We start from the raw sequence: 23,748 nt of genomic DNA, 5'->3' as shown, positions 1-23,748 counted from the left end.
AAATGATGCCCCAACCCAGTTCCTGTGAGCTGAAGGACGATCACCATCACAGCTTGCCAATTTCCCCCCCCTGATTTAAAAGTAATAGGTATGGTGATTTTTTTTTTCTGTATGGATGTTTTCCTTCAATAGTTTACTGTATAAAATATATTACTTATGTTTATTCATTGACTGATCTCACTCTAACATTTTGTGGTTATTAACCTCTGTTACATTTATTCAAAATTGAAAAAAAGCATTATCTAGCCTTTTTGAATATCACTGTGTCCCCAGTGTATTCATTGCTCCATGCATTATGGTTTTCTGTTGCTGTTTATGCGTTCAAATGAGGAAAATGTGAAATTATGTGGAACAAAAAGACTGACCTTAAAAAAAAACTACCTCTTTTCTATAGTAGAGAACAGTTTGTTTTCAGAATGTTCCTATCAAGAATTTAGTAGAAGTATGTATACCTGTATCATTTTGATGTTTTTGTTAATGTTTCCAAACAATGTACTGTGAAATCAGAATCATCTCTTTATATTTATTTTTATGTAATTCTCCTAATGTTCTTCATCACACAATAGTGTTCAAAATGGAGATGTAATTTCTATTCTCTGCCATAATAGTTAAACAGGTATCATAATATAAGTTGGAGGGAGTTTTATTATGCAAGAATTAACCACTATTGAGTTTGATTGAAGAAGGACTTTTTTTTATTATTATATTATTAATTCTTCTTTAGCATTTGTAATGTGACCAGCATGAAGAAGGACTTTGATGTGGTGTATTTGAAAGCTATTAAATGCAACTTACAATGTTTAATAAAAATGTCTATTATTTTAAAAGTTTACTTTTTAAAAGGAGTGTTTAACTCTCAAAAACAAATAAACAATTGTGAATTGTGCTGCAATAAACATTCGAGTACAGGTCTTTTTGATAAAATGACTTCTTTTCCTTTGGGTAAATAATAGTAGAATTGCTGGAATGAATGATAAGTCTACTTTTATAATAGTTCTTTGAGGAATCCCCATACTATTTTCCATAAAGGTTGTACTAATTTGCAGTCCCACCAACAGTGTATAAGCGTCCCTTTCTCTCTGCATCCATGTCAGCATCTATTGATTTTGGACTTGGAGACCATTTTCCTAAGTGAAGTATCACAAGAATGGAAAAACAAACACCACATGCACTCACTATTAACTTGGAACTAACCGATGAGCACACAAGTGCACAGAGGGAAGTAAAACTCAGTGGAAAGCAACTGGGGTGGGGGGGAGGAGGGGAGGGAAATAAATCAGCCTAATGGATACTATGAACACTAGGTGGGTGATGGACACACCTATAGCCAGGATTCAAGCATTACAAAACCAATCCATGTAACCTAAAACATATGTGCCCCCTTAATATTTTGAAATAAAAAAAAAATAAACAAACAAAAGTAAAAGTAGGCATGGAGAAAAAAATCTGGAAAAATGCATTCCAACCTATAAACTGTTGTTATCTCTGGGGAGTAGAATTGTGGAGGAGGGGGTAATTTGCTGCATCAAGCACCTCTGCAGATTTGGTATTTTTTTTACACTGTCATGTATTATTTTAAAAGTAGGTAGAATAAAGTATGAATAAAAAGTGTCATATATTCAACAAGTATTTAAATGCCAACTATGTACCAGGCATAATTAAGTAGGTGATCATTATAGAAATTTTGGAAGCTAAATGTAAAGAAGACTTTGGGTATATGCAACAGAGAACAATAATGAATACAATAATGAAAACATCTGAGAAGCTGGAGGTTTTTAAGATATAGTCATGTATCACTTAAGGACAGGAATACCTTCTGAGAAATGTGTCATTAAGAGATTTCGTCATTGTGTAAACATCACAGAGTGTACTTATGCAAACATAGATGGGACAGCCTACTACACACCAAGGCTACATGGTCTAGCCCAGGGGTCCTCAAACTTTTTAAACAGGGGGGCCAGTTCACTGTCCCTCAGACCGTTGGAGGGCTGGACTATAGTTTAAGAAAAACTATGAACAAATTTCTATGCACACTGCGCATATCTTATTTTGAAGTAAAAAAACAAATGGGCAAAAACACCCAGATGTGGCCCATGGGCCGTAGTTTGAGGACGCTTGGTAGCCTATTGCTCCTGGGCTACAAACCTGTACGGCATGCTACTGTATTGAATATTGTAGGCAATTGTAACACAGTGGTAAGTGTTTGTGTGTCTAAACATATGTAAACATAAAAAGGTACAGTAAAAAAAAAAACAAAACAAAAGATAAAAAATGATACACCTATATAGGGTACTTACCATGAGTGTAGCTTGCAGGACTGGAAGTTGCTCTGGGTTAGTCAGTGAGTGAGTGGTGAGTGAATGTGAAGGCCTACTATACACTGCCGTAGACATTATAAACATCTAGGTTAACCAAACTTATAAAAATACTTTTCTTCAATAATAAAATACCCTTAGCTTACTGTAACTTTTTTGGCTTTATAAATTTTTAAAACTTTTTCACTCTTAACATTTAGCTCAAAACACACATTGTATAGCTATATAAAAAATATTTTCTCTCTATTTAATCCTTATTCTGTAAGCTTTTCTCTATTTTTAAGTTTTTTTATTTTTATTTTTTACTTTTTAAATTTTTTGGTAAAAACTAAGACACGAACACATACATTAGCCTACACAGGGTCAGGATCATTAATATTATTCTCTTCCACCTCTGCATCTTGCCCCACTGGAAGATCTTCAGAAGCAATAACATGCATGGAGCTGTCGTCTCCTATGATAACAATGCCTTCTTCTAGAATACCTCCTGAAAGATCTGCCGGAAGCTGTTTTACAGTTAACTCTTTTTTATATAAGTAGAAGGAGTATACTCTAAAATAATGATAAAAGTATTATATAGTAAATACATAAACCAGTAACATAGTTGCTTATTGTCGTTACCAAGTATTATGTACTGTCCATAAATGTAGGTGCTATATTTATGTTTGAGGGGTTTTTTTTGTTTGTTTTTTGTTTTGTTTTTTGAGACAAAGTCTCAATCTGTCACCCAGGCTGGAGTGTAGTGGCATGATCATATCTCACTGCAGCCTTGAACTCCTGGGCTTAAGTGATCCTCCTGCCTCAGCCTCCCAAAGTGCTGGATTATAGGCATGAGCCACAGTGCCCGGCTGGTGCTGTAATTTTATGCAACTGGCAGAGTAGTAGGTTTGTTTACACCAGCATCACGACCAACACGTGAATAATGCATTGTGCTATGACGTTACAATGCTATGATGTCACCAGGTAATAGAAATTTTTCAGATCTATTATAATTTTATGGGACCACTGCATTATATGTGATCCATCATTGACTGAAATGTCATTATGTGGTGAATGACTGTACTTGCGGATTGTGACACAGTGTTGTCTGCCTGCTGGAACTACCTCCAGCTTGTGGCTCCTAGATACATGGTTCCTACTGGATGCTTTGAGCCCAACTGAACTCACTTATTGACTGGCCCTTCTTGTTGGTAATTGTCACTAGGCATGTCTTCATCTCCTTTTCAAGATAAAACCAAGGGGGTGTTGGGATCCAGACACCTTTGCATGCTGATGGGGAGAATGTACTTTGCTGCAAATATTTTGGAGGACACCTTAGCAATACATATTTGAAACCTTAAATATATTTGGACTTCATGATAAAAATCAGAATAGTAGTTACCTTTGGGAGTGTTATAGACTGGGAAGGGTGCTCAATGGAGCCATCTGGGATGTTGGAAAGGTTCAATATCTTGATCTGGGTGGTGGTTTACAAGGGTATATGTGTGTGTGTGTGTGTGTGTGTGTGTGTATGAAAATTCATGGGCATGTAACTTTATCACATGTATGTTGATAAAAAATGTTTAATCAAAAATATGTGTTTGGAACTTTTGCACCAATAATTTCACCGTAGTATTGTATCTAATGGTGAAAAAACTGCGAAGATTTAGTTCATTGTGTTATTGACAATGTTGAAAAATTGGAAACCTCTAAAATAACAATGGAATGTTAAATAAATGATGTTCATCCACTTAAAATCACATTTTCAAAGATTTCTTATTGGTATGTGGAAAACACTTATGATATAGTGTTTGGTAACCAAAGCAGGTCACGAAATAGAAAGAAAACAATTACAAAATAAAGACAAGTACCAGCGCTGTTTCCTGGTACTGTGGTTATTTTCCTGCTACCCAAAGAAAATGACCCACTAAAGTGGGAAACAGTCAAGGTTTGTGGGTGATATAACACCCTCAACATTGTTTCTCCTCAGCAAACATTCAGCTGTTTGTGGTGCAAGAACTAAATACTAAGCATTGACCTAAGGTACTCTGGTGGGCACAACTCTACCCTCAATTAAGGATGTCTGGACTCTTTGAGATACTCCATTATTCAGAAGCTCCTCTCTGTCCTTGGTAATTTAAGTCTGAGAACTGAGAAGTGGGTGGTGATAACCAGGGCAGAGAGATAATGGCTGGGATGTGTATATGTATGTGCATTTGTAAATACTTGTGTGCCCACCATTTTAAATGTGCATGTATGTGTGTGTTTACATGCAGACATGAAACCTCTAGCCCACATTCCCAAATTTGGAATCAAGAAAGTACTGTGGTAATTTAATTAGTCAAATTGGTCATCAAACTATGGAGGTGACTGAGTGCTATGGACATTCCTAAGGTCAATGTGTTAGAGAAAGAGTGCCATCTGGCATTTTTCTGGTGGTCTAAAAGCTTCTGTGGAGGGCCCTCATCATTGGTTTGAAGAAGATGGAGAGAAATAGGCTGCAACCCCATTGGCAAATGTTTCCTGATACTATAAAACGGTTTGCAACCCAGGGCAACTCTGTATGCTTGATTAAGCTTGCAATGAAAAGGATTTATTTTAAGCCATTTTAATAATTTCTTTTTTATCAGAAGCTAACCAAGCACTTTTATAGTAGCCATCACTTGCATGAAAGACCTATTCCTTCATCTAGGTGGATTGCCTGTTGGTAAATTTTACTACGAGCCTTTTTATGTACAAAATCCACATGTGTTTTGATATGAATGGAGCCCATGAAAAGTTGTCTCTTGTTTTTTAATCATACAGCTCATTCTGAGTTAAAATAAACTTTCTTTTGGAGGAAAAGAGGTCTATGCACCGGGCTTGGCTGAAATGTGGATTTTTTTTCACCCTCTTTCCCATTCTAGTCCTTCCCCTTATCCGGGATCCTTTATCCAAACAAGTACACCATCTCTGGGGAGAAGACTGCTACTACTCTCCAAGCTGCCGCAGCTGCTGCTATTGTCAATGCTACTGGTCTCAAAGTCATTTTTAACTTGACTGAGTGCCTGCTGTGTTCCAAGTCCCATAAGGCACCCCAAGAGACAGAACGAAAGAAATATACAGCACGTAGTTCTTTTAAATAGCCAGCTCCTCTCGTACTTGTAAAAATAATGCTTAATTTTCATGCAGGATTCAGGAATACAGATGTTGCAGAAAGCAAAGCTCACCCCCATTAAGAGTACTTCACTAGTGTGTGGCTTTGATTATAAAGGTCAAATTACATATGCACTCTGCATCATTTGATGGGTAGAGTGTTTCTCTCTGAACTGAAAAGGCCTCAATCTTTCCATTGAAAACAGCATGGTAACAAGTTTCTACTTGGCTTCTTTAGGGATCTCTAACGGTATGGTTGCTACAGGGGAGCCAAACATCTCTAAAGAAGGTGTTAAACAGTCTTTTCCAGCCTGTGTAAAAACCTCTTTTCTTCAAGGCTACTTTTACAGAAACAAAATATGTTAATTAGGAAGCACTCCTGAGAAATCAGTGCTGGCTGCAGGAGTTGTTCACATTAAATATGAGATATTTAGAGTAGGAGGAGGAAGAGAAGTAAACAGGACTGAAAGACAATCATTGCAAGAGTACAGAGATGGGATTTCTCTCTGCCTTTGTGGAGCTTACAGGGACTCTGACACATAAGCCAAGCATGCTTAAGACACACACCTCTACTATAGTGGGCATCTTGTTTCTATCTAGGACATATATCACAGATTTCTAAACCACATCTATAGTGTAGGGCTGCTAATAATACCTGACACAGCATTCAACCTGGCCCCTGGGGTGCCCAAGTTCTTTAGAAAGGGCTTCCTTTTTAACCTTCAAGAAGCATCTTTTCTTCCTTTGGAAGATGGAAAAGGGTAAGAGCCCTCAGCTCACTAGTAAGGAAACAAAGCCTTACAGTAGATTAGCAAGGCAGATCTGGAAAGAACTAAATTCTCTCCTTCATCCCATCGACTCTCGGGAGAGCTTTATATTTGATTTGGTTTGGGCTTTTGGGTGGTAGAGGGGATGGAGAGAGGGTTGCAGCAACCATCAGGAGGAGGTGGCTGGAAGGAGACCTGGCAAGCAGAACCTAGGAGCTCCTCACTGGGATGGAATGGAAATCTCCAAACAGGTATATTCTCTGAGATATGTCAGGCCCACAGGGCTGAGTTTCCAGAGGGAGCTGGAGCCCACCGTTATCCCTTTCCTCACCCTCCTCCTCCCCTGGCCACCAGGCAGATGTCTTGGGGTCACTCCAAGGAGGCCTCATCTTGTTCTGCAGCTGTTCTGAGGACATCCAAACCACCCTTCTGAGTCAACAACATGGTGCTTCTAGCCCAATATCCTAATGGGGTCTGGAAGAATAGGTTGGAGAAGGACTTGGCTGTCTTCAAAGATCAGGGACATTACCACCTCATCCCCAGTCTACCTTAGCAATCCACAGTGGATCTGTCAGCCATGACTTTATTTTCATTCTTTCCAGAGCTACTTGTGTTTTCATCCTGTTGCACCTTTTGGGGCTAACGAATTCTTTAGGTTTTCAATATGCTATATAGAGTAATAGTTTTTTTCAGCTGCCATAGCAAGAAGAGCATTAACCTGGGAGTCCAAAAGATCTAGATTCTAATTCCACTTCTGCTACTTACTGAGTGGACAGAAAAAATTTTCATCCCTTCTCTGAGATTCACTTTCCTCACCTGTAAAATGGGGTAACTGATAACTCCTCTTCCTCCCTTGCATGGCTGCTATGATGACAAAATGAGCTCCTTGATATAAAAGCACCTTGAACAACAGTACGAACTGGGGTGCTGATAGAGAGTCACATTTGCTTTAGCAAATCTCCTTCTAGCTCTAAGGGGGCTGTTGGTTCTAGAATTCTCAGATCTGGTGAATAAGGCTGTGTTCCCTCTCTCCGTTTCTGCATAATTTTATACACTCTGGTCACATCCCTTCCCAGCCTTCATCGTTGTAAACTAAAGAGTCTGCATTTGTTTAATCTATCTTCATATGGCAGTCCCCGCCACTCCCCCCCCCATCCCCTTGATTATAGAGTGGCCCTTCTCTGGATCATCTCCAGCTCCATTATGTCATTCTGGAAGCACTAAGACCAGACCTGCACAAGTGAGTGTGTGTGTGTGTGTGTGTGTGTGTGTGTGTGTGTGTGTTCCTCAGCTCTGAACCTCTGACTGTGTCCCCCTCCCCAATTATAAATCCTAGAACAGGATGATTGCCCAAGACCCTCTAGAAACTACAAGAAGGCCGGTTGGCCCCAGGCTGAAGCCTTCCCCTCTTTCTCTGCGCAGCCCTGGCCCCAAGGGGCTAAAACGGCTCCCTGTCTGGCTTGGGAGGCTGGGAGGTGGATAACTAGGATGGGGAGACCGAGGGGGAGGGAGGAGGGGGGTCTTGCGCAAGCGCACGCGGCTCCACGGACCGCCAATGCTGCTGCCTCCCAGAGCAGAGGGAGGCAGAAGAGGAGGGAGGGAGAAGAGGGAAGGGAGGGGGAGGCGGTACTTGGGCTGCAGCTCTCAACCAGAGGCAGTCTCTCGCAGCTCTCAGAGGGACCGGGAGAGGCAGCCGCGGAGTAGGATGCTCCGCGGGTTGCCCTGAGCCAGGGGCGCTTGAAGCAGCTTTGGTGACTGGGGCAACCCGGCATCTTTCACCATGCATCAGTCCCTGACTCAGCAGCGGTCCAGCGACATGTCCCTGCCCGATTCTATGGGTAAGTCTAGCCGCTCTTCCTCCGGGCGGCGGCAGCAAGGGGTGAGTGCGCTGGCCTCTTGACTGCGAGCGCCTCGGTCGCCCCAAAAGCCAGAGAGCGGGAAGCGGGACTAGGGGGCTCCGCTTGTCCCGGCGTCTGGGTGGTGGACCAGAGCCCCAAGGGAGTCGCCCGGCTGCGGCGGGGGCGACGCGCGGAGATTGGAGCCAAGCTTGCGTCTGAGTATCCCTGCCCCGGAGTGCGGGTGTGTGCGTGTTTGTGTGCGTGTGTCTACAGACTTGCAGGCGGTGGTAAATCCCAGCTGTCTGAGGATCAAAACACTTTCCTGCAACCTGCGCCTTCGCTTTCCATTCGACACTCCCTCTTTGCAAAGTCCTCGTCACTTCGAAGAGCTCCCGACTAACGATAATTAGAAGAAACGGGGTCCTTGTCCCCTCCCAACTCTCTTGAAGCTGCCCCGAAATTCAGAGCTGCAGTGGGGAGGGGGGAGCTGACTTGCACCTCGCTGATGGGGGGGGATTTGCGCAACCCTGGGGGATGGGCGGGGGTAGGGGGGAGAAGAAGGGAGGAGGGCTGTTGGGAGGGGAATTCCTGAGGAATCAGTCAAGACAGCCCAACCCTGCAGTGTCAGGATCAACATTTCTTGAATTTGATTCCTATCCTGCTCCAAACGCACGGAATGTGCATGAATGTGAAAAAAAGGGGGGGCATGAATGAGAGCGCGAGAAAGAAAGATCTAGCGCGAGCCCGCGCATCTTCTGAAGTCGCGCTTTTCCTCTCTGGGCGGAATGGAGGGGGAGGGGCACCTCTCAACACCTTTCCTCACCAAAACTGGGGGTCAGCTTCCTTTGGGCACCGACTTGGCTGCCCCTAGGAGCTGCTTTTTGGTAGTTACAAACAAAAAACAAACCCAGTCCCCTCAGCTGTTAGGCACCTTCCCAAGCCCTATGATTTCACTGGGCGGAGAAATTAATTTGGAGCCCAGGAGAGTGGGAGGGGATTGTCAAATCAAGATCCCACCTAATCTTAAAATTCGCCTCGGATACACTTCAACCAAATCGAATTCTCTTTCCAACATACTTTACATTCTACAAAATTCCTCTGTCCCGCAATTCCTGCCATCCAGTCTGTTCAGATCTTCTTCGATGAATTTGCGAGAACATCTCTGGAAGGGAGGGGGCGGGGAGAAGATTGAGCCCCCATATGAGCTCCCTACTGCCTGCAAAAGACTCAATCACAACAAAATTCGTTCGTCGAAGGTACCCCAGAAAGTGTTATCTCCTGGATGGTGTAAAGATCCGTATTTTCAATGGTTTTGCGAATTCGGCATACGAATTCGCTCTTTTTCATTTTTAAGGGCGTAGTTATTTGCAACGGGATACAAATGGGGTCAAGGATTCGAGTCCGAATCCATAGCCCAGCAGTACCAGACTCCCCCCTAACTCCCAGCTCGCTCGCGCGCGCTCGCTCTACACACACGCACACACACTCACACACACACAGAGACAGACGCACACGCACAGGCACACATTGCACTCCTTACCTTGGCCAGCTGTGGCGCCAACACAGCCCTGGCTCCCCGACGCCAAGCTGTTGCGCCAGGGAGGGCTGGGTGAAGAGTGCGAAGGTTCCGCAGCGCCCGTTCCCGCTGCGGGCAGCAACCACCTGCAAACCGAGCCTGCCCTCCCCGGTCCCGTCTGCGTGAGGGGAGTGGGCAGGTTGGTGGTCCAGAGCTTAAAGGGTTGCTACTTGGCACACTGCTCTGTGTGTTGGGGAACAAGATGAAGAGAGTTCTTTTCGTGGGCTCCCAGGGGTCCTCAGCCAATCTTACGTTTCTCAAAAGGTCTGCGCAACAAGAAGCTGAGTGGGCTTTGCCCAGCCCTGTCTCGACACTGCGGGAAAGGAATCATAAATCCCGTGTAGACGCGGAGTCGGCGCCACGCATTCCGCTTTTTAAAGTCGGCAGACCGAGGGCACTAGCAAATTCCTGAGTCGAGTGGTAACCCTGGGTTTCCACAGTTTGGACAGGGGAGTCTCCCCGGAGTTCCCTGGCGCAAGTCCCGCACAGCCCAGTACTGAATCAGCATCTAGGCTACTTAGGAGCTACTCCCACTTAACTCAGCTCTGGCAACGCCACCTTTTCTTGCATGGGGGGAGGGGAAGAGTGGGTGGGTGGGTCAGTGTTTCAACCTCTGAGGGCAGCATTTCTGAGGGGATTTCCTTTACACTTAAGACACCACAGCCAAAACGATAAAATTTAAAACACACAGACACACGGTGCACCAAGGTGCTTGCATTCTACCCTCGCTGGCTGCCTGGATATGGAGTGGTAAGTCTAAGGCTTGGCAATTAGGAAGATGGTAATTTGACACCGGGGCCCCTCCATCCCCTCGAAGCAACCCCCTTCTCCCTTTTGCTAACACCGCCCCCAGGCGCTGAGGCACCTCTACTGCAGCGAGGCATTGCTTCCCACCCAAATAACACATTTGTAATTCAGTGGCGGCCTTGGCCTTGGATGTCTCCATTCAAAGAATTGTCTGAAGTTGGGAAGCCTTTAAGGAAACGTTTGGGAGATTGGCAGGGCCTTGAGACTCTTGCGTGGGTAGCCACCCATCTCCAGGGATGCTCAAGGCTGGGACTTTTGGAACCCACCCTGTGTGGCAAAACTGACTCAGGTAAGGCAAATCTTAATCAGTTCAAATGATCATCCCCGGAGAATTAGCCAGTCATCAACAACACAATGTACAGGACAGGATACTGGGTCCCCATCTTTGCTGTACCCTAATAAAGATCACATAGCCTACCTGTTATCTCGGGGGAGGGGAGGTTAATCAAGAACACGTACAAGGTAAAACACAAGTGAGCGCAGACAACATCCTCCCTTCTAGCAAATGACATCTTGGCTCCTGACAGATACATAACCCTAGAACTGGTAGGCATCGTACGGATTGTGGGCCAGACTCACAGTTACAATTGTCATGGTAGCAGTCACAATTAATACACACATTGAGTAAGGTGTCTAGGAACTTAGGGACATGAAATAATGAGTGATTAGAGTGAATTTGATCAAGAAAAGCTTCTTGGAGGAGGTGAGTTTTCAGCAGGTTTCAAAGGAAGGGAGGGACCCAGATTCAAAGACCGCAATGCAGGTGGGGGCTCCGATTAGGGGGAAACTCGAAGGAGAGAAAAGCTGATTGTTTTTGGAAAGGCCGAGACAGCAAATAATTGGGTGCTTCTACAGCTGAGCATCCTGGTCCTCATGAATGTGGGGTGGAGGTGGGGCACTGCAGAGAGGGAAGACTGCAGTAGTTCTGCAGGGAGGCTGCTGAGGGGGGGCAGGCAAAACCAACGACGAGATTTCAGACTCTCTCACTGTGGTTGGTTGCAGGGGTGGTGGTTGTTTAAACAGAAATATACTGGGTGCCAAGTAGACAGATTTATGACAGATATTGGAGTTGTGACACTCATTGGCCAGAAGGCTTTAATTTGGGGGTGGGGGGCCTCAGGCATACCCTATTTTTAGAAATCAATTCTATGAGCACAGCCCATATTTATTCACACAATTCCTCCCACAACCTTTTTGATTAGAAGGGAAACAATTCTGAGGTGCTGCTTCTTGTTTATTCAACAAGTACTGACTGCTCACTAGGTATCCAACACTGTGATAGGCACTGTTTTCAAGTATCTGCTGCTTTATTTAAGTACCTCACTGTGTCTGAGTTTTTTGATGTGTCAGTTTACTAAATAAAATTGGAGTAAGATGGTCCTGTACTCACAGGAATATCTAAGGTAAGCCCTCAATAAGAACAGGGCTCTACATCTCCCTTCTAAAATAAAACAGCCACCAGGAAAATGTCTCAAGCAGACACAATGACGAGCTTTTTAGGAGCCTGGGCCACACCTTCAAAGAACAGGTATGTCTTGCTTTAAGTAGATACGAATTTTATCAAGTTGAATTGACACTAAAGATAATTGAAGGGTGATTCTTAAGTTTCAAAAGGATTCACTGGGGGTGGGTTCCTTAAAACAGTCAACTACCCCAAGTGCAACTAGAAATAATCTTATTTTACACAATTAAAGTCCTTATAATGTAAAATAAGAAGTGATGGAGTGTGGGGGGGGGTTGTGATTGGGACAGATAATAGATACTCAACCCAATGATAAGAGAGCTTTCTTAGGAATTTTATCAGAAGCAAATCCTATCTGGAGGTAAGACCCCTGTGGGGCTGCGGGATCTTTGTCTGCGTTTCTCAACCCACTGATTTTTCAATTCAGGTTCTAAAGCAGGAAAAAAAAAAAAGGAATAGATTTTCAAATGACACCATGTGGTTTGCTGAGTCACTTTTCTGACCTGGCTCCTGTGCTTTTAAAAGTTCAAGTGATATTTGCAAAGAAGACCCAAGAGCTGTGAATAAGATTAAAGGCCAGTTGGTGGGGAAGCAGTGGAGTAGGCAAGTGAAACAAACCAAACAATTAGAAAGATCATGCATACACACACACTCCTCCAGTTTAGTCTCTATGTGTTTTCTGGGTAAGGTGTTAGACACTGGTGGGGCACAAAGATACCCTTGGTGTATCCAGATGTTCCCTCACATTCTTTTCCTAATCAGGGGCAGGGAGGGCTAGACATCATGTGAGTGCCAAAGGAGAAAGGAACGGGAGGCGATGTGGGTAAGTTTATGTTAGAGCCCCTCTGTAAACCCACTCACAGATTCGCTGAGAAGCATCTGTCATCAAATAGACTTAGGCATTCTGATTTAGAGACTCCTTTAGGGCCCCTCGAAACCCAGAGGAAGGATAACTAACCTTCAGGTAAACAAAAGAAATAAATTCTGCCCCTGCCCCCATTCCCTTCCCAGCACCCGGCAGTAGGAATTTCCCGGCTTTGCTCATTGTGTTTACCACCAGTCAGCTTGCCATTTGCATTCCTAATAACCCTCTAACGCAGAGGGCCCTGATGTCACAGGTGTCTCCAGTGAGCCTTCATGTTTTTCCCCATGGATGCTGGATTCCAGGTCTCACTGGAGAGAAGCCTCATCTCCCAACTCTCCTTACCTCTCCTCCCAGGGTGAGACGTGGTGCGTTAGTATGCGAGTGCCTATATGCGCTCAAACCACTTCTACATTTCAATGTAAAATAGTCTTAGAATAGTCCCATATTAGAAATGACCCTGATGAGTCACATCCCTCACTTTCAAGGCTGACGTCAGAGGAGACCGCCAGCCCCTCCCACCTCCCTTGGAGCCTTCAGCGGGGACCGCGCTGGGGAAGACAAGATGGACGGTGGGGCTAACCCAGAGTGGCACCCTTACGCTTTTCTTCCATACAGGAGGGCATATCTGCAGGGGGCTGCAAGGCTGGCCACAGCCCCTCCCTCTCACCACCCACTGCCAGGCCTCTTGGGTCTTGCTTGGTTTTCTCTCTCCCCCTTCTTCCATCCCCTCTCCCCTCCCTCCCAGTGGTGCAGTCTGGGCGGCTTCTCTTGGCGACTGATTTCTGAGGCTGCAGTGCGGCCTCCCAGAATGACAGGGTCTTATGATCAGACCCAAGTGGTCTCTTTGGGACCATAAATGACAGTCAAGCCACCTGGGTGGGCAACCCCATCATAGGGCTCCCGACTGCTTCACCACACTTCTCTAGAGAACTGGACTTCCATAGCATTCCCCGTGTGCTTATTTTTTCCAAGAACTCCTAGGTAGTAATTCTGCCCTGTTATTTCCTGTTGAGGGCCCCCTCCTCATGTCAGAGAAAAGCCTGCAGAGTGTGGAATGGTGCTTGGTTCCTTTAAAGAAAATTAAATTGAAAAGTGAGCCTAGATACCATTTTTCTATCTGACTTAATAAGCCTGTTTTTGAAAAAAATATTGGTTTGCGCTATCATGTCTGATAAGCCCTGAGTAGGAGAATGGGTTTCTCATCATTTATATTTATGTCACCCTCGCCTAAGCCTAAATGTGTGTAAGTTATAATCCTCCCCATCTACCTCCCCCGATCCATATCTTTGTGGACTAATGGCCTCCAAACACTTACTTTATTACACACATTTGTTATGTGACAAATCTTGCCAACACACCATTTTAAAGTTTATACATGAGGTGGCAAATGTCAGAAATAAATGAAAAAAATTCCCAGTAACCTGGCTCCGTTCTGATATTTACACTGAAAATGAAATTTCATATCTTGAGCTTATGAAAAAACCTTCTTAGCTGCATATTGGCTTTAAAATATTTTCATTTAATACCCCCACGCATACACTTCCCATTTATCATATGCCTTATAATTTGGCCTAAAAAACACTACTGAGTATGACACATCTTTTATAGAGTGCCAGAAGCACAAAAATTTGTTTTGTTTTTATGTAACTGGTGAAATTTCTTCTGTTGTTTATTTTTCAAACCGGAAATATTTTTTTTTATAGAAGTGTCACTTGATGATTGCAAAAACTAAAACTCCATCCCTTCCCCTAATCCCACTCCCTAAAGATAACCCCAGTTACCAGTAGGAATAGGAAAGGAAAACCTTCCTAGTGGTTTTTTCTTCAATACAGTCCCTACCTTAGCCGAAATGAACAATTTCATATTCTCTGTGTGCTTTTAGGAGCCTTCAATCGGAGGAAACGAAACTCCATCTATGTCACCGTGACTTTGCTTATTGTGTCCGTGTTAATTCTCACGGTGGGCCTTGCTGCAACCACCAGGACCCAGAATGTGACCGTTGGAGGTTATTACCCAGGAGTTATTGTAAGTATAGAAGGCATTGGTAGGTCTCGGTAGTTTGCTGGCTACAGAAATTCAGGCTCTACTCTGATGGCTTTCAATTCTGTTTGAGTGTCTAGTGTGTGCTCAGATTTCCTCCTTTATGTCTCTCTACATTTATATAGAGAGGCAACTCTGGGCCCATTGATCAAAAGAATCACAGTGCCATCCCTTCCTAGTAGAGTGATCCTGAGCAAGTCATCTCACTCTTTAGGACCTCGGGTTTCTGGTTTAGGATATGTTACTAACTAGCAGTATTCACCTTAGGCCAAAGTCCTTTCTCTCTGGGCACCTGCTTTCTTATATGTAATAGAGGTTACCTGATCTCCCCTGAAGTCTGAGGACCCTGGCAGCTTGACATTTTATGACCAACAGCACTGATCTCTAAAGTGATCCTGCACTCCTATCAGGAAAAAGATATGTAAGCTATGCTCCTAAAATGTGTATATTTGTTCATTTATAAGTTATATTCACATTCATAAAACTTATATAAACAAGGAAATTCAAAAAATAGATTAAAATGAAATAATTTTTAATATATTCATGTAAACACTAATAGATGTCACAGGATGATATGTACTTCGTATGAAGCTTGTCATTAAAGATAGTGGCTACAAATCCTTATTTCATTTTTTTTTTTTTTTGAGACAAGAGTCTGACTCTGTCATCTGGGCTAGAGCGCCATGGCATCTCTAGCTCACGGCAACCTCAAACTCCTGGGCTCAAGCAATCCTCCTGCTTCAGCCTCCCGAGTAGCTGGGATTACAGGTGCCTGCCACCACACCCAGCTAATTTTTTCTATTTTTAGTAGAGACGGGGTCTCACTCTCACTCAGGCTGGTGTCAAACTCCTGAGCTCAAGCGATCCTCCCACATCAGCCTCCCAGAGTGCTAGGATTACAGGTGTGAGCCACCATGCCTGGCCAAATCCTTATTTCAAATGACCCACTAGATAATTGTGAATATTTTTGGCTGACTTATCAGATATAATTAGATTCTCATTAGAATCATGGAATTTTTTCTGTTTTTTTTTTTTTTTTTTTTTAGACAAGGTCTCACTTTGTTCCCTGGGTAGTAGCATCATCACAGCTCACAGCAACCTCAAACTCCTGAGCTCAAGCGATCCTCCTGCCTCAGCCTCCTGAGTAGCTGGGACTATAGGCACATGCCACCATGCCCGGCTAATTTTTCTAATTTTTGTAGAGATGGGGTCTCACTATGTTGCACAGGCTAGTCTGAAGTCCTCTTGCCTTGGCCTCCCAAAGTGCTAGTATTACAGGCATGAGCCACCACACCTGGCCAGAATCATGGTTTTTAACATCCATCTCACAAATGCGGCTGACAAAACACTCACCCTGGGAGTTAGAGTAGATACTCATTGACTCTGCCATTTTCTTGTTGTGTACATGTGCTTATATTATTAGAGTAATCTTCAATTCGTGGTTTCTCAAAAGGAAGATTTCCAAACATCTTGTCCATGTTGTTGGGACTAGTTGAATTAAAACAGTATAATACAATCTGGACACAGATAAAATGCCCCACTGCCAACCCTTTGCTACACTCACCTGATCATCTGACATTCACACCAATGGACGGTACCAGTGACAGTCTGTTTATTGAATATTGGTAATGCTTAATTTGTTTCTTATTTTAGGTAAACAATAAATAGGAAATAGGAGTTCTAATCCCTTCTTTTCATATTCCAGTGGATTGTTTTTCCCATTCCCAGGGTGCATGCAATCTCCTTTGGAGACTGCTGAACTTGTTGCATAAAAAAGTCACATTTGGGTCTACTACACTGCTGTTAAATTCAAAAACCTAACTCTAGAGTTGGATCATGTTTTTAATATCAGTTAAATGGCTTGCCCAATTGTAATTGCTAGAGAGCAGAAGAAAGTTTGGGATGAGGTGTGTGTGTGTGTGTGTGTGTGTGTATAAATTTTTTTAGGGCAAAAAGATCAAATGTATTTTTTCTTGTTTTGTTCTCTCTCTCTCTCTCTCTCTCTCTCTTCTTTTTTGAGAGGCAGGGGTTGGAGAGAGAAGCAAAGGGAGGGGAAAGGATTAAAGATGATGTCTTGAACAAGCCAGTGCTGTGAGTGACCAAGCCTGGAGCCTGTTGCCTAGGTCACCGATTCCATTTCACAGCCAGCCTCCTCAAGAGCCTTTGCAGAGGCTGGGTGCTGACGTGGGCTGCACCTCCCTGGAGCTGAAGGCTACCAGGGGAATTGCTTCCACAGCTCTAGGGCAGGCTGGGCTCCCCCCAGCTGAGGGCAGGTGACCCACAGACACTGTTTGGTGCCCTCTGTTAAACATGTGATGTGAGAACTCACCCAGTCCACTTCCTGTGGTGAGGCAAGAAAACCAGTCATCAGCAGAATTGGTTTTTATTTTTAAACACAAGCAGGGGGGGCAGGGAGGAAAGGAGGGGGTAAAATAGCATTTTCGTGGCTTCGAAAAGCAATTTATAGGGTCTGTATGACTTTGTGTGTTTCAGGTAGCTGCATTAGTAAAATATTTCTGACTGATGAGCAAATGCAGAAGCCAAGATTCAGAGTCTCTGTGGGTGAGGGGAAGGTATTTTCTATGTCATTTAAGAGTACAAACTCCTATTCATGAACAGTGGCTATGAACCTTCTCTGTAGAATATCTGACTGTGGGTGGCTAGGTTGGAATACATTAACAAAGGAAGGAGGGCGCATATTGCTGTTATTCAAGTACCTGATGTTCAGCTAGCACTGGAAGTTGAAGCAGTGGGGGCGTGTGTCTGTGTGTGTGCGCGTTTCACTAAGAGCTAAGATGGAAGTGTTACTAGGAGAGCCATTGCTAACGGACAGTGTGCCCCTATGGTTTAACCTTTAAAAATGTACTCTCATAGTCCTGGAGATTGTTTCTTTAAAATGTGTTTTAAGTATTGAAAGTGAAGGGGGGGAAGATAGGGATTGAAAAGCAAAAAAACCCACTTGAGTTTATAGGTCAGATCATGTTGTAACAAATATAATTACGACTCATACCTCTGAAACAGTACATGCCTGAGAATCCAGATTTGTCTGGGAATGGGGTACTTTCACTAATTGAATAGTTTGGTTATTAGGGAGTTACTATAGAAACTCTAAGCCAGTGCTTCCACCAGCCTGGTGTGAATAAGAATGACCTGGCAAACCTGTGAAAAATGCAGATCTCTACTTCCTACCCCTACAGATTCTGATTCAGTAGGTCTGTGTGGGCCCCAGGAATCTGAATTTCATGAACTAAAGTTTGAGTGAAAACATAATACATGTTGAATCAACATTTTAATAAGCACCCCAGGGCAGTCTAATTCCAATGGACCAGCAACCACCTGGAGAATTGAAATACAATAAAATACGCTTAGCAGTAAAACCAGAAGTAGCATAATGTGACATTTTAAGATTTTGCACTGTCAAATTGGTCACTTTGACTATAAATTACCATTGTATAGAACTGTGAAAAAATTTCAGGTTATTTGGAATTCTGCTATTTTGGACTCTAGTTAAATGTGTTCATAATACATGAGAATTACAAATTTCAAAACAGACAAATTAGGGAGAAGTTATTAGATTAATAGAAGACAACATACAAACATTTAAATATTGTGGTCTCAGGCATTTAAAATATAACTGAATTTACATAACTCTAAATCATGTGACACTTTTCAGAGGCATCTTTATTTTGCCAAATGAGATGCCCTTGTATAATGAGGTGCATTATTATAGCATGTTAGCTACTCTACCTGAGCTAAATGTGGTATCATCATTCTAAGAGACATATGCACACATGCATCTTTAAAGGTGTGCTAATCTGTACAGGCTGAACTGTAAAGTTTTAGAAAACTAAACCCAACAAAGACAGACAAACTGGCATAAGAATTGTACTGTCTTTGAATATTCAAGACATATTCCATTCCAGAAAGGTTCTCCTGAGCCTTCTGCCCTAAAGACCTAAAAATCCAAGAGCCTTGTTTGTTGCCTGAAGCTGAAAAAGGCAGGTGAGAGAGATTGCTTAGATGGAGGATAAAGGGGCATCTAAATGTGTTTCCCAAGCAACCCACAAGATGGAGTTGGCCCCCTGGGCAGTGGGGAAAGCCTTTCATTCTTGCACCCCCTCCTCAGCTGTTGTACTGTTAGGGCCCATATTAGCGTGAGTTTTCTTTCAGAAAAGAAACCAGGAGTTTCTGCCCTGTTTCCTGAGGAGGATTAGTTCGTTGAAAATCATATCAGAGTTACCATGGGATATTAGCAGACAGGGACAACGGAGATCATTCAAAACAATCAATAGTTCAGAAACCTTCTCAGGGCCAGTGTGACTTGAGCTTCACATGTAAAGACTCTTGATTAGTCCCAAAAAAGTGTGATGAACTTGAATGCTAAGGAAATATAAGGAACTCTGGATAGTGGGATTTTATGATTTATTGTGAATTAGGCAGAAACATTTTCAACACCTCTTGTTGAAAGGTTTCTAAAATCTAAGCTCATTCTAAAATATAACTTCCTAGCTTAGTAGGTATATTTCAAAGATGAGATTTGGGCCCAGAGTGATGGCTCACGCCTGTAATCCTAGCACTCTGGGAGGCCAAGGCAGGATGATCGCTTGAGCTCAGGAGTTTGACACCAGCCTGAGTGAGAGTGAGACCCCGTCTCTACTAAAAAAAATAGAAAAAAATTAGCTGGGCGTGGTGGCACATGCCTATAGTTGCAGCTACTCAGGAGGCTGAGGCAGGAGGATCACTTGAGCCCAGGAGCTTGAGGTTGCTATGAGCTAGGTTGATGCCACGGCACTTTAGCCTGAGCAACAGACCAAGACTCTGTCTCACAAAAAAAAAAAAAAAAAAAAAAAAAAAAAGATGACACTTGAATCTTGATTTGCTGGATAAGACTTTTATAATGCTATAAGGTTCTAACTTTCCTTGGCTCCCTCTTGCCCCCTTATCATGCCATTTAAAGCTCTGTGCAGATGCCCTTAGCCTGGTCTCCCATTACTTCCCTTTTGCCAAAATTATCAATTCACAGTCCCATAAACATGACTTGGGCTTTTCTGCCTTGGTGCTGTCACTCACATTATTCCCCCTAGCCCCGCCTGCATGCCTGGAATGTTCTCCCTGCTCTCTCTCTGTTTAAATGCTCTGTCCAATCCCAACTGAAAGACACAGCAGCAACATTTCTCAACTACTGGCATCCACAGTGGTGTCTACCATCTTTGAACTCCCCACCATAGATTCCTCCTACTCATGGTCGCTGGAAAATACTCACATCCTGCTTTGTGGCATTTGTTGGGCTATATTCTCATTTAGCTTTGCTCCTATAGGCCCATAATCCCTTATCTGAACCCTTGAGCCAGATGTGATTCAGAATTTAGATTTTTTTGTTATTTTAGAAAAATTATGCAGTGCATATTATATATTATCTAACACCCCAGCAGGGGCTTCAGAAGAACTCCACAATCAAGCATCTTTATAATAAAACATGAATTTTTATAATAAAACATGAATTTTTACACTAAGTGGGATAAAGATTAAAATAACCTCACATCAGTTCAAGGTCAAGCTAACTTGCCACCAAGTTAGCTACAAAAAACTCTTCTGGTTTTCAGAGCTTTTCGGATCTGGGGATTATGGAGAGGAATTATGGACCAGTTTACCTAATTATAGTATGAGCTCTTTGAGCCTGAGTCTCATTGGTCTTGATCACACCACATTCCACTTACTGGCCTCCAAATCACAGATTGAACACAGTGCTTGCCACAGAGTAGATGTCCAATTAGTATTTACTAAATGACTAATCCTTCTGGGCCTCAGCCCTGGGTGTCTGGGGCAGTGGATGGGAATAGGCATAAGTGATAGGGTCCAACCCCAAAAGAGCTCCTGACTCTGACTTTGATTTCTAATGATTTGTCTTTTTGCTTCCACAAGTGGAGGGCAGCCAAAACAGCAAACTGGTTATTTGTTCAGGTAATGGGGAATCAAGATGGAGGTCCAAAGGTCTGAAACTTACATGATTCCATGAAGCTCTTGATGGGAGACCACAGAGCTTACCTTTCTGAGGTCTCAGAAGCAAACAGTTGATTATAAGTAGCTGCCAATTTTCAGGAAACTCTTTTGGTTTTTCCCTTCTTTATTTTCGACTCCTCAGCTTTACCTCAAATAGACCTCCTCACTCCATCCATCCAGAGAACTTCTTCCCTAAGAGGCAACAATGAGGCCCTTGTTACTTGAAGGTCACTCTTCTACTAACACTGGCCCCAGATTCAGCACAATGTGGCTAAAAAAACATCAGCTGTTAGTGAGGAGACCTGAGGGCTAGTTCTGGCCCTGCTATTAACTTGCTGTGAGACAGAATATGTCCTTATACTTCTCTAGGCCTCCATTTTCGTATCTATCAAATGGGAATGGTATCAACTCCACCAAAATCCATAGCATTACTGTGACCAAAATGGGGGGCAAGTGCTTCTTTAACTTAAAATGTTTTTCAGTTGTAAGATAGTTTTAGTGACACTGGTGAGTTCATCAACCTATCATGCAGGTGAGGGAATTCTTCCAGCCATAACACAATAGATATTAGTTTTCTGCCTGCTGAACTCTACCCATCATGTGAGCCCATATAAAAATGTCTCCTTCTCTATGAAAGCTTAGAGCTACCATTTATGTAGCAGACTACCTTATGCAAGTCATAGTACATACTTTATCTCATTTAATTCTCACAGCAACCCTGTGTAGAAGGTACTATTATGATTCCCATTTTATAGATGAAGAAACCAAAGCACAGAGTGGTTAAGGACCTGGCCCAAGGTGGCACCATTTATAAGTAGCAGAGCCAGGTATATAATCCAGAATGAACTATTCCCTGCTCCTATACCACTTTGTCTCATCTGTAGTCCTTAACTCACAGTCTGTCATTCCTTTACTAGACTGCAAACTCATGGTGGACAGGGGCCATGTCTTCTTATTCATTTGACATAAAGGTATTCAGTGAATGGCAGAAAACTGAATGCATTGGAGTGGAAGAGAAGGGGAGGGAAGTGGATGAAATAACTATCTGGCCTGGGATTTCCAGTTCTGGAGTGCCTTGTCTTTCCAGTCAATTCCACAAGGATTTACCCCCCTCTTCTGGTCACCGCCATCAGAGAGTTATTTGAGAGTGTCAAGAACAAAGAGTGTCATTGCTTCCCGTCTTGGGGCAAAGACTGCTATCAGGGTTCAGGAGACATTCTGTGAATATCTGTGGAAGCTGATGGACTGTTTGGTAAAAGGACCTATTTTCCCTGTAGGAAGCTGCCTCTGAATTTCTCTCAATCTCCACAAGTGGCCCAGAGTGCCATACACACAGACTATTCATGGACTTCCTTCTAAAAAATAAAAGCCATGGAACATATCAGAGGGGGAGATAAGATAGAGCAGGGAAACTCTCTTATGAAGTAGAGCAAATAATGATAGGATTTTCCAGCTCAAATCAAGTTAGAGTGGCTCAGAAGTTAAATGGCTTTAAAAATAGCAATAATAATCACTAGAACAAAATAATATTTACTGAATACTTACTGTATGCCAGGCACTATGCAAAGTTCTTTGAATGTATCATCCTGGTTATCCTCACAAAAGCCTATAGGGTGGCCACTACTGTGGTCCCTGTTTTACACATAGGGAAATCAAGGTTTAGAGAGCTTAATTTGTTTGTTCAAGATTGGACAGATGTAAGTGGAAGAGCTGGGGATGGAAGCCAGTTTAGTGTGATAACCAAGATTTAATTAGCATACTTTACGACAACATATTTTAGTTATATTTGAAATAAGACCAGCTGGAAGGCAGGCATAGCTTAACTTTTGAATGAGGACGTTCTCAGTAGAGTCTTGGATGGCACAGGATATATCCTCCATCCACTTCAGCTTCTATTTCTCAAGAGGGCTTGCTGGATGAGTGGCCCTGCAGAAGGACTCCTTGGAAATTTACATTAATTCCTTCTCTCACTCCCTTTCATTCTTGGGGTCTTGAGACAACTGCCCAATCTCCCTACACTGCCCCACCAAGCTCTGTCCAGCCTTTGGGTCTGTTATAATTCCAAGCCTAGGTGCACTATTTGGGGCCCTCGAAATAAGGATGCCCCTGTGAGCCAAAGTAAGGATGCAGATTGAAACCCAGACCATTACTGAGGCTAAAGAGAAATGTAACTACATCACTGAACTTGTGTTAAGATTTATTGGTCCATTCTCACCACTTTTTACTTCTTCCATTTTCATCCTCATCAACAGCTATCAGTTAGCGATCATTTTCAGCTGAGACTGGCAGAGTCGGTCCACTAATGGCAGAGCTCAGAAGGCAGTGGGATCTGCAATACCAAGCCATAATCCCAGCCACTTAGACAGGGAAATTGTTTTTCAGGGTTTTACACTGCCATTTCTGTTCACCCTTTAATGAATGCTTTCTGTCCATAAATGAAGCAGAGATGGAAGAAGACGTGAATAAGTGCTAACATAAATTGCAATGGGTCAACCACAAATATAGGCTTTCAAAAAAAAGTTATTTTTTATTTTTATTTTTTAGTGTGGGATAAGGTGCTTGCTGATTTCTAAAGTACTTCCTGAGTTTGATTTGTATGCCAGATGCATCAAAAATTGCTATTGCAAACCTTTATTTTGTAATCTATGCAGCAGAGTGGAAGGTCTTTTTCAAAAAAAGATAAAGATCAGAATATAATGTGTACTTTTCACCATTATATGACTCTTACTGACTCACCAGTCACATGATAGGTAATAGATATTGAAATTGAAATAGGCAGGCTCTGAAAAGCTATGGTTGACCTTTACTTTTAATTTTTGGGCACATGAATTTCTTTTCAGGTGTGACTCATAGCTACAAGGGGAAATTGGCAAATGGTGGGAGAAAATTATTATACATGCTGTATTTGTATAAGTAACAGCTGCATGTGGCTTTAGCATTTATACTTCAGTTATTTTCCATTAT

At 42.9% G+C, this 23,748-nt stretch overlaps 1 protein-coding gene across 2 annotated transcripts in view; it reads left to right on the top strand.

Annotated features, from left to right (window-relative positions):
• The first annotated feature begins 7,824 nt into the window (after positions 1 to 7,824).
• The window catches only part of TMEM255A (transmembrane protein 255A), a 50,099-nt gene continuing 34,175 nt past the window's right edge, over positions 7,825 to 23,748 (top strand). For both annotated transcript variants that reach the window (XM_012739106.2, XM_012739104.2), the window contains exons 1-2: positions 7,825 to 8,034; positions 14,627 to 14,769. In XM_012739106.2, coding sequence (XP_012594560.1) covers positions 7,977 to 8,034; positions 14,627 to 14,769 — 201 coding nt within the window. In that variant the 5' untranslated portion in view covers positions 7,825 to 7,976. The remainder of the gene's footprint in view (positions 8,035 to 14,626; positions 14,770 to 23,748) is intronic.

This window comes from Microcebus murinus, chromosome X, assembly GCF_040939455.1.
Source record: "Microcebus murinus isolate Inina chromosome X, M.murinus_Inina_mat1.0, whole genome shotgun sequence".
Lineage (NCBI taxonomy): Eukaryota > Metazoa > Chordata > Mammalia > Primates > Cheirogaleidae > Microcebus > Microcebus murinus.
The sequence above is the reverse complement of the archived record's forward strand: the minus strand, read 5'-3'. Positions and strand labels throughout refer to the sequence as shown.